The following is a 15,463-nucleotide window of genomic DNA, read 5'->3' as shown; positions in this document are numbered from 1 at the left end:
GAGATGCTGTGGCTACAGCTTTTTAGGGGAAACTCCCCTGCTTCAGGGTCTCTGATGATCAAGGAGCCTCTTGGTTGTTGTTAGAATGTTTGTTCCTCTAACACATTCAAAACAATTTTAAGTTGTTTTTTGCGTATGGATGTTTTTGTCTGCTTACACACCTGTGTACCACACGCACGCCTGGTACCTGTGGAGCCCAGGGAGTGTATCAGATTCCCTGGGACTGGAGTTACAGGCAGTTCTGAGCCCCTACGTGGGTGTGGGGAATCAAACCCGGGTCCTCTGGGAGAGCAGCCAGTGCTTTTAATTGCTGACCCATCTCTCCAGTTCATTCCTGTCCCGTGTCCCCATCCCGACTCCTCTATCATCCCCCCCCCCCCCACTTTGGGAGACAGACTCTGGATGGCCTGGAATTCACTTTGTGAGGCATCTCTGGCTTGGGCTGTGTTGACTTTTATAATGTGACCGGCTCCTTGCCCCCATCCCTAGCAGTGCTGACTTGGAATTCTGCAACTCCCATTTCTGCTTCTCAGCTTTGTCCTATCCTGGTTCCTCTTGGGTGACTTCAGAGTTGCCAGACTGTCAAGGCTCTTTCTCTTCCAGCCCTTCTCTCTTTGAATGAGTTAAGTGTTTCTAAGGTGCAGGGGAGGGCTGGAGAAAGGGCTTGGTGCTAAGATGACCACCCCCAACTCCAGCCCCAGGGGATCTGACATCCTCTTCTGGCCTCTGAGGTCACCGCATTCATGTGCGTCCACACATGCACACCCAGCCACCCCCTCCACACACACACACAATTTAAAATGAAAATCAAACATTTAAAGTATAGGGATGTCTGTCATATGTCATTTGCTTTCAACTGGATAGGACACACACCATCTCCAAGCTCTTGTTTCTGTCATCTGCAGCTCCTCACCTGGGCCACCTGTCCGTGTGTCACCACCTCCGACCAGCAGGATGGCTGCCAACAAGGGCAAGAGCCAGGGCTCCCTGGTACTTCACAAGGTCATCATGGTTGGCAGTGGAGGGGTCGGCAAATCAGCCCTGACGCTTCAGTTCATGTATGATGAGGTAAGAGATGCCAGCACAGCCTGCGCCTGCTGTGATGTTGAGTGTGTCTGCTCCAGATGTGTTCTATGTCCCTTTCCCCGTGGGGTGTTTGAAAAGCTGCAGGGATAGGGGCTCTCAGCAGAAGATTCTGGTTGCCGACACAGTGGTGGGTTTAGTGGTCACAGAAATGGAGGGAGTTTCTCTGCACACTGTATTTCCAGCGTTATGTGTCCTTTCTTTGAGACAGGAGCAAGGGAAGAGAGACACCTCTGTATATGTGCTAATTTTTTATTTTAAATTATGTGCAAGCTGAAAAATGTGTGTGTGGGTGGGGGGGGAGGGGTGATATTTAGAAAAGTGCAGTTGCCTTCAGAGGCCAGAAGAGGGCATTGAATGCCCTGGAGTTGAACGCAGTTGGAGTTGCCCAATGTGTGCTCTGGGGACCAAACTCCTAGTCTCCAGGAGCAGCAGGTACTTGTCACCACTGGGCCGTCTCTCCAACTCCAACATTTTTTTTTTAAAGATAGAATCTCCTGTAGCTCAGGCTGGCCTGGAACGCACTATGTAGCCTAGGATGACCTTGAACTTCTAATCTTCCCATGCCTCCCCTTGCTGGGATTATAGGTGCAAGCTACCTTGCCTAGTTTATGAGGCTCTGAGGATGGGGCTTGGGCCTTCACAGGAAAGAGGTGTGCACTCAACCAACTGAGCTACTCCCCAGCACCCGGTCTTGAGTGTCTCTGAAAGGGTTGAATGTTAAAGAACAGACCCTCAGCCTACAGCACCTTGGGAAGTTGAGCTCAGCAAGAGAGGTTAGGTCACCGGAAGTGTGTCCTTAAAAGAGATATTAGAGTCCCACTCCCTTCCGGCCTTCCTCTGCTTCTTGGTTGCCGGGACGTGAGAAACCGTTTCTGCTGTTCCTCGCACCACCTCACCTCCTCTGCCTCACCTCAGGCCCTGAGGACCATGGAGTGAAGTTCTGAAGCTATCAGTCAAAAATAAACCTTTTCTCTTTATTAATTTTGGGGTGCGTGTCTGTGTATCTGTGTATGTGTGTTTGTGTGTGTGAATGCATGTTGCACCACACTGGAGGTCAGACGACAACAGGGACAAGTCAGTTCTCTCTCTCATGGACTGCACGTGGGTCCTGGATTCGAATGCCAACTTTTCACGCTTGGAGACACTCACTAAGCTTTCTTGCTAACCCCAAAATTCACTCTTTCGTCATGTACATTCTAAGCAGGTGTGATCATGTATACCTGTAATCCCAACACTCCGGAGGCTGAGGCAGGAGGATCATGAATTAGAGGCCAGCCTGGGCTTTGTAGCTAAGCCCAGTGTCACAAAAAGAAAATATAAAATAAGGAATTGTTGTCTTGGTGGGCACTTTCCGGTTGCTGTGATATTAAACCTTGATGAAAGCAACTCACAGGAACAGGGTTCCTGGGGATACCGTCTGTTATTGGTGAAGGCATGGCTGCAGGAGCAGGTGGCTGGCTGGTCACACTGTATCCACACTCAGGAAGCCAAGAGTGAACAGGAAGTGGGGCAGGCTATTCAACTCCAAGGCCACCTTCAGTGACCCACTTCTTCCCAGAAGGCTCCATTTCCTAAAATCTCCACAACCTTCCCAAACGGTGCCACCTTTTCTAATATTGCCCTTTGATTTGTCAAAGTTTTACAGTTTCAAAAATGTAATTAATTTGTTTTATGTGTATTTGTGTTATGCCTGTGTGGATGCCTGTGCACCACACGTGTGTAGTACCCACAGAGGCCAGAAGAGGGCATCAGATTCCCTGGAACTGGAGTTGTATACAGAAAGTTAAGCTGCCATGTGGATGCTGGGAATTGAACTCAGTTCTTCTGGAAGAGCTCAATTGCTGAGCCACCTGTCCAGCCCTGAAAGCATTAAGTTTTACTGAAGTCCGGTTTAGAGTGGTGTGTGTGTGTGTGTGTGTGTGTGTGTGTGTGTGTGTGTGAGACACGTGAGGTGCACATGAAGAGGTCAGTGGAAACTTGCATGACTCAGTTTTCTCTTCCACTGTGAGCCCCGGGGTGGAATTCATGTCAGGTTTAGTGGAAAGCACCTTTACCCCCTGAGCCATCCCCCTGGCCCCCAGCTCATTTCTTCTTTGCTACTTGGACTTTGGTCTCATTCCTAAGACTTTATGTCTGGTTCAGGCTCACTGGTGGTTGTTCTGTGTTTCCTTCTGAGTTTCTGTCTTAGTTCTTATGTCTATACTGGCGCTGTTTTCAGTTAGTCACTATGTTTTATGTGCCCTGCATAAGAAGTCCAATTTTTTTACGCTTTTTAAAAAAATGTATTTACATGTGTGTTCCTGTGTTTGAGTGTGTGGCATGAAAAACCTTGTCTCAAAAATCAAAAAACAAAACAAAACAAAAAAAACAAAAAAATATCCACCTGTCCTTGCCGCCAAAGCCTGGCAGGAAAGGCGTGTTTCTCCATGCCCACCTTCCATCCCTCATTTTTTCAAAAGTAAATTTCAAATTTATCCTGTGACGGTTTCACGCATGCATATACTCTATGTGGATGGCATTCATTCTCCATCCTCCAGCCTGCCCACTTCCCGCTCTCACTTCCTCGTCCTACAGACGCCCATCTGTCTTCATGTCTGTTCTGTGGGACCCACTGAGTTCCCCTCAGGTGTTCACGTGGCCATCACGGAGCTGGTGTACTTTGAGGCACAGTATTATTAGATTGCTCAGGCTAGCCCCAGATCTAGCCTTGCCAGTGTTAGGCTCAGCTGAGATAGTTCAGTGGGTAAGACAACCACCATGCATGCATGGGGACCTGAACCCCTAGAGCCCATGTAAAACCTGAACGTAGTAGCTAGTGCCTGTAACTGCAGTACTTCTGTGGGAGGATCAGAGGTGCAGCAGCAGACTCCCCAGAAGCCAGCCCAGCACATGCATGGTGTCAAGGGAAAGGAAGAGACCTGCCTCACAAGCAAGCTGGGGGATGAGGGGTGATGCCTGAGGTTATCCTGTGACCTCCACGTATGTACAGCACAGTCTCTCCCACACTCCTACCCACAGACATCACAAACACACATATGCGCGCGCACATACATACATACACACACACGTACACATACTCACTTATACACAAACACACACTACATACACAAACACATATATACACACAAACACACATAAACACATAAACCCACATATACACACACACATACACAAACACATATATACACACATATACACATGCACACATATACACACACTCATACACACACAACCACACACACAAGCTAAATAAATGTAATTAAAAATGTTAAAAGGGATTGCATTTTATCAAGAGTTTACTAAAGTCTCATAAATTAGTTAATTTTTATGTGTGTGTCTTTATTACAAAAAAAAACATTCGGGGAGGCTAATTTACTTCTTTTTTTGGCAGTTTTTGAATTTGTTTTGTCTTTGAGGGGAGACTACATCCTTCTATACATAGGTAATAATCTCTACTCTACTGGCGACCTGCTGCAGAATGACACACTGTTATTCTAGAGTTGTCTACATGCCCGTATAGAGTTTCCTTCCTCCTTTTTGTGTAACAGCGAAGCACTCAGTTGTATAGCCAACCTTAGCTGGGCATTTGGGTGGACCTTCATCTTTTGTGATGCCCTTTGGTGCCAACAGTGACCTTGATTTTTGAGCCAGCGTTTCTGGAGATTAGATTCCTAGAAGCTAGATGTGGGGAGAGTCAGAGGATAAAGTACTTCTCATTTTATCAGATGTTGACAAATCTCTCCATGGGATGGTCCTGTCCCCTGCCCCACAGGGAGCAACAGGTCTTTCCCCAAAGCCCATGTCTCAGGGCAGCTCTTCCTCCTCTCTCCTGATTGCTTTTCTCTCCCTCCCTCTCTCCCTTCTCCCTCCTCCCTCTCTCCCTTCTCCCTCCTTCCTTTCTTTCGCACTAGTGAGGAGAGCATGTCTCCATGCTGGCTTTGGATGCTCCCATCAGTGCGTGTTAAAGAGGAGTGCTCAATGCACTGTGTGCAGCTCAGAGTTCTGGCTAGCGCTTGCATCGTGCTGCGCTGTGCTGGGCTGGGTTGGGCTGTGCTGTGCCTCTGTTGTTTTTTCATTCTTGGGAAATCTAACATCAATTTTTTTTACATGGCTTCTGGACTTTGAGTCATAGTTTAAAAAGCCCTTCTCTACTTCAAGGTAATAAGGTGCTACCATGTCTACTTTCAGTGCTTGACTGGATTTATTTATTAATTTACATGTGTGTGTGCGCATGTTCATGTATGCAGATGCATGTGTGGGGGGTGTGCACCTACATGTGCATGCACATGCTTGTGTGCCTATGGAGGCCAGAGAGCATCCCCAGGCAATGGTCCTCAGATATGGTCCACCTTGTTTCTGAGACAAGGTCTTTCATTAGCCTGGGGCTCTCTGCGTAGGCTGGCCTTAGCTGGTCTTAGGTGGTCTTAACTGGCCTTAGCTGGCAATGTCACCTGTCCTCATGTCCCTGGACTAGGATTATAAGCATGCACTATTACCATGTCTCACTCTTTTTTTAGATTATTTTATTATTTTTAGTTACATATACCGGTGTGTAAATGTGGGTGTGTGCGTACGAGTGCAGGTGCTCATGCATGCTGGACGCACTGGATCCCCTGGAGCCACCAAGGGGACTGTGGTCTGAACTTAGGTCCCCTAGGAGGGCCATAGATACTCTTAACTGCTGAGCCCTCTCCCCAGCCTCTGGCTTTTGTTGTTGTTGTTTGTTTGTTTGTTTGTTTGTTTGTTTCTAAGAGGGATGTGGGGGGTCACACTCAGCTCTTCATGTTTGATGACCAGCACTTTGTCCACTCATCCATCTCCCCGACTCTCCGCTTGTTTTACTCTACACTCTGATTCCTCTTGCCAGATTCCCTTGGGATGATTTTTATAGTTCTGCTCATTATTAATACAGGCTCCCGAGCCTCACCTTTTCCATTGTTTGTATTATAATTTTATGCTCTATTGACAATGATATCATCAAGAATTCTTCTTAGTGTTGGCCTTTCTTATCTGTAAAATGGGGCTATCTGCCCCTGTTGTTGAAAGCTTTAAAAAAAAGAAATTGAACTCAGAGCTATTAAGGCAGGAAGTGTTCCCAAGCATGATGGGACATGCTTGCAATTCCAACATTTGGAAAGTAGAGACAGGAGGTTCAAGACCAGCCTGAGCCACATCGTGTGACCCTGTTGAAGGAAGGAAGGAAGGAGTGGGTTGTTTGCATTCTTCAGTGTCTTCTCTGGGTGTAATAGCTCTAGACTCTTAGTGAATACAAAGCTGATTGCAAAGCATTCAGACGTAGTGATGTAGTCGGGGTGCCGACTGTACTCCTTAATTCTGACTGCTTCCCCCCAGTTTGTAGAAGACTATGAGCCCACCAAAGCTGACAGTTACAGAAAGAAGGTGGTTCTCGACGGAGAAGAGGTCCAGATAGACATCCTGGACACCGCTGGCCAGGAGGACTATGCGGCCATCCGTGACAACTACTTCCGAAGCGGAGAAGGCTTTCTGCTGGTGTTCTCCATCACAGAGCACGAGTCTTTCACAGCCACAGCCGAGTTCAGGTGTGCTTGACTGGGGAGAGCCTGGCCCTGACCCTCCTGCCCGGCGGCTGAGGGCGAGGGATCCGGGGTCGAGTGGCCTAGTGATGGCCGGGCTCTGATGAGGAAGAACTCTGCCGTAGGGTTCTCTGAATCTTGTTACACTTTGGTCTACTATTGTTTCTGTTTCTTTGGGCATCCATGTTTTAGGATTTCTGCACATACCTTTTTTAAAAGGTGGACTTATTTTTATTTATGTGTACTGGTGTTTTGCCTACTGTATGTCTGTGTACCAAGTGTGTGCAGTACATACAAGGGCCAAAGAGTTCTGAGCGTGCCAATAGACCCCAAAGTTGTCTGCAAGAGCAGCCAGTGTTCCCAACTCCAAATTCTGTTATAAAGAAATAGTGAGCATTGGGGGGTACTTCTTCTGTAGCTGGTTCTTCACCACACCACACAAGCTTTCCCACTTTCTTATATAATTGCAAATTTTTTCATCGACTCCCCTTAAGGACAGAATACCCTAGTTAGTCCGCTTATCAGAAAAGAAGTTACTGTGGTTTGTGGTTTCTGAGGCTACCAACCACGATCATGTGGCCTGTTGCTCTGGGCCCAGGGGTAGGGGGCATGCAGCATGGTGGGGGTTATGTTACTGAAGGCTTGTGTGGTACACGGCAGCTGGGGTGCAAAAGAGGGAGTCTAGAGTCCCAGTGTCCCTTCCCAGGGCACACCCCAGAGACCTATCTTCTTCCCACCAGGCCCTGCCTCCTAAAGGTCTCTAAAGAGCTGAAGGTTCTGGCTTGCTTTCTGCAGCTGCGGTGTGTGTATGGAGGAGACGCACAGCAGAGAACTCAGCGTGAGCTCTTGCGGCTGCAGATTTTTTTTGAGCATTCAGGAAGTTTCTATGTGGGTAACACTTTTGTGATCACAACTGTGTTTCCTCTTCATAATCTGATTTTGAGGCCATCCCGGAGATAAAACAGGATGTCTGTACACACTGCTTTCTTCTCTCCCTTGTGCCTGTATTGGAATTACTAAGCATTTTTGTGAGCTGTTGCTTTGGGTTTGATTGGATTTTTTTGTTTTGTTTGTTGTTTTAAGTAGTGTCTCATGAAGCCTTAAACTTACTATGTAGCTAAGATGACCATGAACTTCTGGTCTTCCTGTCTCCTGGGTTTACAGGCGTGTAGCACCATGCCTGCCTGTAGAGTGCTGAGAAGGAACCAGGGGTGGGGGGTGGGGAGGGGCTCTGTGTATACAGTGGGAGCACCCTGCCATCTGGGCCATGTCCCCGAGATTCACAGAGGGTTTCTTCCTGACTTCCCTCTCCCTTTCTCTTTGACCCCATAAATTGGGGGACTCCGTTGAGATGCAGACTCCTGACTTCCTATGCAGACATCTCTTTTGTAGGAGTATGGGGCAGAGAAATCCGTACCTGGGAGAGACCAGATGATCATAATGGACGAAAGCTAAGGGCCAGCCTGGAAAAGCCCCTGCTAGTAGACACCCATTTTGAAATCTCCCGATGGAATGATTTCTCTTGTTCTTTACCGAGGGCTTTAGATGCTCTGTAAACCCCGAGGCACCTGGCAGCTACTTGTAAAGCTGACTTCATATGCCAGCTTTTAAACAAAACAAAGCAACTTTATTTATTTGTGCGCTGTGCGTGCACCGGCATACATACCATAGTTCACGTGGAGGAAGGAGGACAACCTGCAGGAACCAGTTATCACCACTCACAGTGTAGATCAAACCCAGGTCCTCAGACTGCCTTGGAGGCAAGCACTCAGCCGCTGAGCCGTCCTGGTGCCTCTCCCGCCAGTTTTGGCTTTCTTAACCACACTGTTCTTGCCGCACCGTCCCTAGGGAACAGATTCTCCGAGTCAAGTCAGAGGAGGACAAGATCCCACTGCTGGTCGTGGGCAACAAGTCCGACCTGGAGGAGCGGAGGCAGGTGCCTGTGGACGAGGCCCGAGGCAAAGCGGAGGAGTGGGGTGTGCAGTACGTGGAGACATCTGCAAAGACCCGCGCCAATGTGGACAAGGTAGGACGAGTTCTGGAGGCTTCTCAGAATCTGGCTTTTGCTGTCTCAAGACACAGCCATCTCGTTTGCTTGGCTTTTAATTTTATTTCAACTCTGTGTGTGTGTGTGTGTCTATCTATGTAGGGGTATGTGAATGTAGGTGCTTATAGAAGTAAGAAAAATCCCCTGGAATTGAAGTTGCAGGTAGCTGTGAACTGTCTGATGTGGGTACCGGGAACTGAATTCAGGCTCTCTGCATGAGTGGCACTCTCTCCTGACCACTCAGCCACTGTGGCTGCTGCCTCTGCTACCACTGCCCCCTTCTTCTTCCTCCTCTTCTCCTCCTTTTCCTCCTTTCTTCCTCCTCTTCTTCCTCCTTCTCTTTCTTTTTTCTCCTCTTCCTTCTCCTCCTCCTCTTTCTCCTCCACCTTTTTTCTTTTGACAGGGTCTCGTACCACCCGCAGTCTGACCTCAAGCTTGGTTATGTAGGCAGTGTCACACCTGCAGTCTGACCTCAAGCTTGGTTATGTAGGCAGTGTCACACCCGCAGTCTGACCTCAAGCTTGGTTATGTTGGCAGTGTCACACCCGCAGTCTGACCTCAAGCTTGGTTATGTAGGCAGTGATGACTTTCTAGTCCTTCTGCCTCCATCTCCCAAGTGCTAGCATTCAAGCTTTGTGCCATCACAGTTGACTTGTCATTTTTCTGTTTTCCTTTTTCTTTTTTCATCCTTTTTTTTTTTGTTTTGTTTGAAAGTCTCACACAGGCTAGCCTAGAGCTCCGTAAGTAGCTGAAGAGACCCTTGAACTTGTGATCTTCCAGCCTCCAGCCCTCTACCTTCCAGCACTGGAATGACAGGCGGGCATCATAGCACCCGGTTTATGCAGTGCTGGGAATGGAACCCAGGGCTCTACACAATCACATGACCGCCCTGTGGTTTTTCTTTTACATCAGAGTTCAGAGTGTTAGCACACAGTTGAAGTAGGTGCCTTACAGCTGAACTTCACGCCGTTTTCCCATGCTGTGCTGTGGGCTCTTACTTCACATCCTGGGCTTGTGAAATCAGTGCAGAGCCAGGGCAGGCAGAACAGAAGGGCTATGTCTGCACCCAGTTATGCTCGGCCACAGATCTGTCTACCTCTTCTTGTTCTCAGTTCACACTGTAGCCCAGGCTAGCGCTGTGGGATGTCACTCCCTCTCTTTGTACCCTACCAAGGAGAGCTGTTTGACTAGCTGGTTCTAGAAGAGGGCTGAGTACTCTCAAGGGACATTCGGAGGACCTGGCTTTAAGAGCTTGGTGCTCTCTGTAGCCTGGGGCACAGTGAGTTGTGTTCCATCGTCAGCTAGATTTTGGTTATCATGTGGGCCCCAGGGAATTGAGTTCACGTTGCCAGGTTCTTATCCTCCACCGCACCATGTCCCTGGTTCTGTCTGTCTGCCTGTCTTCTGTCTATGTGTGTATGTGTGTGTCTATCTATCTATCTATCTATCTATCTAGACAGGGTCTCATATGCTCTAGACTGACCTGTAGATCTCGTGTGTGTGTAAGGAGTGCTAGAAACACAGGTGTGGACCGTTGCACCTGGTTTGTGGGTGTCAGGGTGGACCCCAGTGCTTGGCAAGCCCTCTCCCAGCTGCCGTATCCCAGCATCTTTGTTTTCTTTACATTGTTATCTGAACTCTCACGTTGCTTCTTATGATGCTCAGACTTCTGTTCCTAGCTGAGGGAAATACAGAGGGCATCCAGGTATAGCCTTAGTCTTCTCTGGAGAGGAGGAGGGTGCATGTTTGAGACAAGGTGTAGTGCTAGTTGTCCTCTGCCTCCCACACCCGGACTAAGGCTTTATGTTTTAAAACCAAGAAGGCTGTCTGGTCATGGTAGCACATGCCTTTGATCCCGCTACTCAGAAGGCAGGAGCTGGCAGATCTCTGTGAGTTCAAGGCCAGCATAGTCTACTTAAGGAGACCTTGTCTAAACAACAACAATGAAACAAAACACAGACTTTTTCAGTATGAAAATGCTGACGTTTTTGAGAAGGCTGGAGTCAGTGCTCTGGGATCTCATTCTGGGGCGGGGTGCACAACATCATGTCCCCCTCCTCTCCCTGGACAACCTTTGACCTGCAGGAAAAACCCAGCAGGAACTTGTAACAGGTAATAAGTTTTTTTCAGTAAACACTTCCCTTCAGAAAGGCCGCGGAGATAGATGCCCAGCCCAGGATCAGTGTGGGCCGCTTTTGGTTGAATGCTCCACAGGCCTCCCTGCCTTTTATCACAGGATGAAACCAAAGTCTGTGGTTTGGACCCAGGGCTGTGCTAGCAAAACGGGGTGTAGACATCAGCCTGAGACACTTAGGGTTCCCTTCCCTGGGGCTGGGGTTCATGTAAGCTCACATGAGAGGCATAACAGGAAAGCAGTCTTGTTTTGCTTCATTTCTGAAACAGTAATTTATATGCCCAGACTAGTTTCAAATTTCAAATTTGTTGTATAGTCAAGTTGACCTTGAACTTTGAACCTTTCTAGACCTGTGACATCACACATGACTTCTCTCTCTCTCTCTCTCTCTCTCTCTCTCTCTCTCTCTCTCTCTTTCTCTCTGTTAGTTTTATTTTTTTTTTCTTTATTGAAAATAATGACAGGGTCTCTTCTCCGCCAGGCTAACCTCTAGCTCAGTATGTAGCTGAGGAGGACTTGAACTCCCGATCTTCCTATCTCTGCCTCCTGTGTTCTAGGATTACAGGTGTGCATGCCTGGTTTGTGCAGTGCTGGGGATCCCATCCAGGGGCTTGTGTATGCCAGGCAGCTGCTCTGCCACCTCAGCCCCAGCCCCAGCCCCAGCCCCAGCTTTTGCTTGCTTTTCCCTTTGGTTCGTCTCTGAGAATCAGCGCAGAGATGGCGGAGATGGAAAAGCTAGTGTTCTTTGTCCTGCTTCCAGTTCTGTGGGAAATCTCCAGTGTGTCTTTGCAGGGAGCGTATTTTGTCTGCCAGGGTTTAATCAGTCCCTTGGCAATTGCTGGTCGCAGAGGGTGAAACCCAAACCTCACTGACACATGATAACGCCCGTCTAGATAATTCGCAGTGGCTCGTCTTTCTTGATAACATTCTTCTTGGCAGTGGGGGGTGGAAATGGGGGTGTGGGGCTGAGGTACGGGAGGAGGAACGCTGTGATAAGACTTCACTTTCTTCTTTCTCCCAGCTCTCCAGTTCAGGAACCTGCCTTCCTCACTCCTGCCCCCTTGCTTTCCTAGATTTGCCCTTGGTGGCTTTCAAAGTAGGATTTGGGGAGGGGCAAATCATTTATAATGCCATTCCAGCCTTTGTAGTTCAACAAGGTATGGTGACGTGGGACAAAGCAGAGATTCACCCTTTATTTCTTCTCTCTCTCTCTCTCTCTCTCTCTCTCTCTCTCTCTCTCTCTGTGTGTGTGTGTGTGTGTGTGTGTGTGTGTGTGTGTGTGTGTGTGTGTGTATACACATGTTCATACCATCAGGTCATTGTGCTCAGTGGCAGGGGACTCTGCCTGATGAGGCTGCCCTTCACCTTTCTTGGAAATAGGAGGCAGACACTCACAGGCCATATCCCTTCAAATGTTTGAATTTCGCACACCATTTCAAAAACCATGCTTGCCAAAGCACATTTCACCCTTAGTATATAATTAAGAAGAGATCCGGCGACGGTGACAGGCTCTTCCTGTCCATGACAGCTGTGTGGAAAGGCAGGGCTCTTCTGCTGGGAGAGAGGAGGCTCTCATTAAAGCGGATTCTTACTGCTGTCTGTCGACGCCTTGCTGTTTATTCGTGATGCTTTGTTTGTAACGAAACAGGCTCATAAGCATAAGCTTGGGGGCTGGAGATGGACTTATTGATAGAACTCTTGCCTGGGACCATCATCAGTGTCACGTGACCTAGCCCTGGGATGCGTAGGAAAGCCAGGATGCATGGCCATGCACAGCCAGTTGAGGCCAGCTTGGGCTACAGGAGAGCCTGTCTGAATGAATAAACGAATGAAAGAACGAACATTTGGACCCTGTACATAAGAGTTGAGTGCACCCCACCTCCTTATTCTTTTCTCTCTTCCTCTCACTTCTAGGTATTCTTTGATCTGATGAGAGAAATCCGGGCAAAAAAGATGTCAGAAAACAAGGACAAGAACGGCAGGAAAAGCAGCAAGAGCAAGAAAAGTTTCAAAGAGCGATGCTGCTTGCTGTGAGCGGGCTGCAGACTGACGCAGCAGAGTGGGCCACACTGCAGCGCAGCGAGCCGGAGGTGGCCTCCCAGCTGGCTCCCCATTCGCTCTCCACAACTGCATTCACTATCACTTCTTGAGATGGGACAGATATCCGTGCGTCAGTGGCTGGCAGAAGAAAGACGCCTTTGTCTGTGTAATGCCTCTGTTAACTTTGCCAGGAGCTTTGAGAGTCTGCCCTCTCCCACCCTTCCTGAACCATGACCACCACCAGCTCTAGGGTCGTAATGTTGGAGATCAGGAATATTGGTTGTGATGACAAGAAAGAGCCCACTTACTCCTCCTCGTTCTAGGACACGGTCATCTTTCCTTAGGAAATTAAAATGCTTCATATTATCTGGGCATGGTGGTGCACCCCTGTAGTCTCAGAACTCTAGAAGGTAAGGCAGGGAGGGTAGCCTGAGCCCAAGGCCAGCCTGGGCTACCTAACAAGACCCTGTCTCTAAAAGAAAAAAGAATTAACATCTTATTTTCTTAGATTTTAAGAGAGAGTCTCTGGCAAGACCCCCCTCATCAGTTCTAATCATTTTAGAAGTAGACAGAAAAAAATATCTAAGCTCAGGTAATACTGAAAAAGCCAAAATGTTTTGTTTCGTTTCTTTTTTTTTTTTTTTTTTAAAGATAAACTTGTGTAGTTTGGAAGCAGATTTAGAAAGATGAACTTCACTTGGGCCAGATAGGCTGAACCAAGCTTCCTGGCGTTTGTAGAGAAAGTGGGACGCTGTTCTCTTCATATTTAAATGCCAGCCAGGTGCTGGCTGTGGGCTTTCCCTCCTCAACACCCTTATTTAGAAAGGAAACTGTGTGGGGGGAGATGCAGGCCTGAGCCCCATAGCGAGCTTGCCTTTTCTGACTGGGTCTTCTGGTCCCCCCTACACCAGCCATAGGCCTGTTCTTTTTCTTCCTTCTGAAAACTGTGACCAGTTCAAATTATGACTCAGAACGTAGGGCCAGCACCAGCTACCTCTGCAGACTCCCAGTGACTCTCTCTTCACAAGCAGATGAAGGGAAGGCTCAGAAGGGCATCTCCTGTAGCTCCTGGCAGCTGGTTCTGGTGGCACTGAGATGAGTGCCACCAGAGGCTCACACTCACTCTCTGTTGAGCTTCTTCCCAGGGAAGGGGATTCTGGGACAGGGGGCTGCCACTAAGCACACACACTCCTCCTATTTTCCAGAAGTGAACATTTCATGTTTAGGTGCCGAATGTGAATCTGGGTGGGGAGAGCGGGAGCCCTTCGAATGGATTTTTTTTTTCTTTTTTTACAGAGGTTATGGGAACTAAGGTCTGATCCCTGGAAACTGATCTTGTGTCACTTCCAAAGAATCATGGGCTTTTTCGAATAAAAAAATTTACACTTTTCAGGATTTCGCCCTTTTTCCTGCATGCCATCGAATGGAACGCTCAGGGAAAGGAATTAGCAGTTGCTCGATGTTCTTAACAGACGTGCTGCGGTATCCAACAAGCGTTGCTTCGCTGAATCCCCTGGGTTGGGAAACACAACTATAAATACAAGCGATAACTGTAGCTTCATCTCTCCTGTGGGAGACATTGCCATCCTCCTTCGCAGATAAAGCCCTGAAGACAATTACACCCGAGCACTAACAGACAGCCCTGTCCATTAAAGACTTCGCTGACATAAAAATGTCCCCGTGAGAGAGATGACTCGGTAAGAACAGGTACTACAAAAGTGTGAGAGCCTGGGTTTGAATCCCCACACATGTAGAAAGACAGGCATGGCCATGTGCATGTTAGTCACCAGAGCGTCATGGAGTGGATGGAGGCAGGAGGATCACTGGCCCTGGCTAGTTACTAGACAGTCGCCATGTTCAGTGGAGGCCCCATCTCAGAAGAAGAAGGTGAGCGTGCTGGAGCATGGTCCCTCGAGAGGTACACATACCACATACCTGAGCTACCCATACACACATAAAGCATCAACGATAACTACACTGCCTATTAACTGGACCCATCTCCACTTCACTGACACTAATGTGCTTATTAAGCTAGAAGAGCTGTGGTATGTAAACGTATTTCCTTTGTGTGTATGTATGTGTACTTGGTCGGCATGCGTGGGCACAGGTGTCAGCCTTGAACTGTGTTGATCAAAGGGCAGACACGTTGGGGAATTGGTTCTCTCCTTCTGCCTTTACATGGGTTCTAGGGATCAAACCTGGGCCACCAGACTTGTTTGTCAAGCACTTTACATACTGAACCCTCTCATTGGCCAGGAACCAATTTAATGCGTGCTGGCATGATGGCTCACTGGGTAAAGGAGCTTGCCACCCAAACCTGACAAGCTGAGATCAGTCTCCGTGATCCACATGCGTGAAGGACACAAGTGACTCCTGTGAGTTGCCCTCTGACCCTCAACACATGTGCTGTGGCATGCATGCACTCATACGCATACATAGCTACACACACACACACTAAAAGCAAATAAAGTTGAAATGAGCATTTAAGTGAAAGGACAATAGCTGAAATAGTTCCTGTGTTGATGTGGGAGCTAGCTGTACTCGAATAAAGCGCCAAAGATGCTTAGCGTGTGTAACTTACACTTGCTACACAAGACTGCA

The 15,463-nt window shown here is 48.2% G+C and overlaps 1 protein-coding gene across 2 annotated transcripts in view; it reads left to right on the top strand.

The window, feature by feature from the left end:
- Ralb (v-ral simian leukemia viral oncogene B) overlaps nt 1–14,257 on the top strand; it is a 34,478-nt gene extending 20,221 nt beyond the window's left edge. Inside the window, exons 2-5 of one of the 2 annotated variants that reach the window (NM_022327.5) lie at nt 906–1,068; nt 6,439–6,647; nt 8,490–8,667; nt 12,737–14,257. In NM_022327.5, the coding sequence (NP_071722.1) occupies nt 955–1,068; nt 6,439–6,647; nt 8,490–8,667; nt 12,737–12,856 (621 nt within the window). In that variant the 5' untranslated portion in view covers nt 906–954 and the 3' untranslated portion in view covers nt 12,857–14,257. The remainder of the gene's footprint in view (nt 1–905; nt 1,069–6,438; nt 6,648–8,489; nt 8,668–12,736) is intronic. The other variant, XM_006529782.2, reaches the window with a different exon arrangement.
- Nucleotides 14,258–15,463: the final 1,206 nt, after the last annotated feature.

This window comes from Mus musculus, chromosome 1 (assembly GCF_000001635.26).
Source record: "Mus musculus strain C57BL/6J chromosome 1, GRCm38.p6 C57BL/6J".
In the NCBI taxonomy this organism is placed as follows: Eukaryota; Metazoa; Chordata; class Mammalia; order Rodentia; family Muridae; genus Mus; species Mus musculus.
The sequence above is the reverse complement of the archived record's forward strand: the minus strand, read 5'-3'. Positions and strand labels throughout refer to the sequence as shown.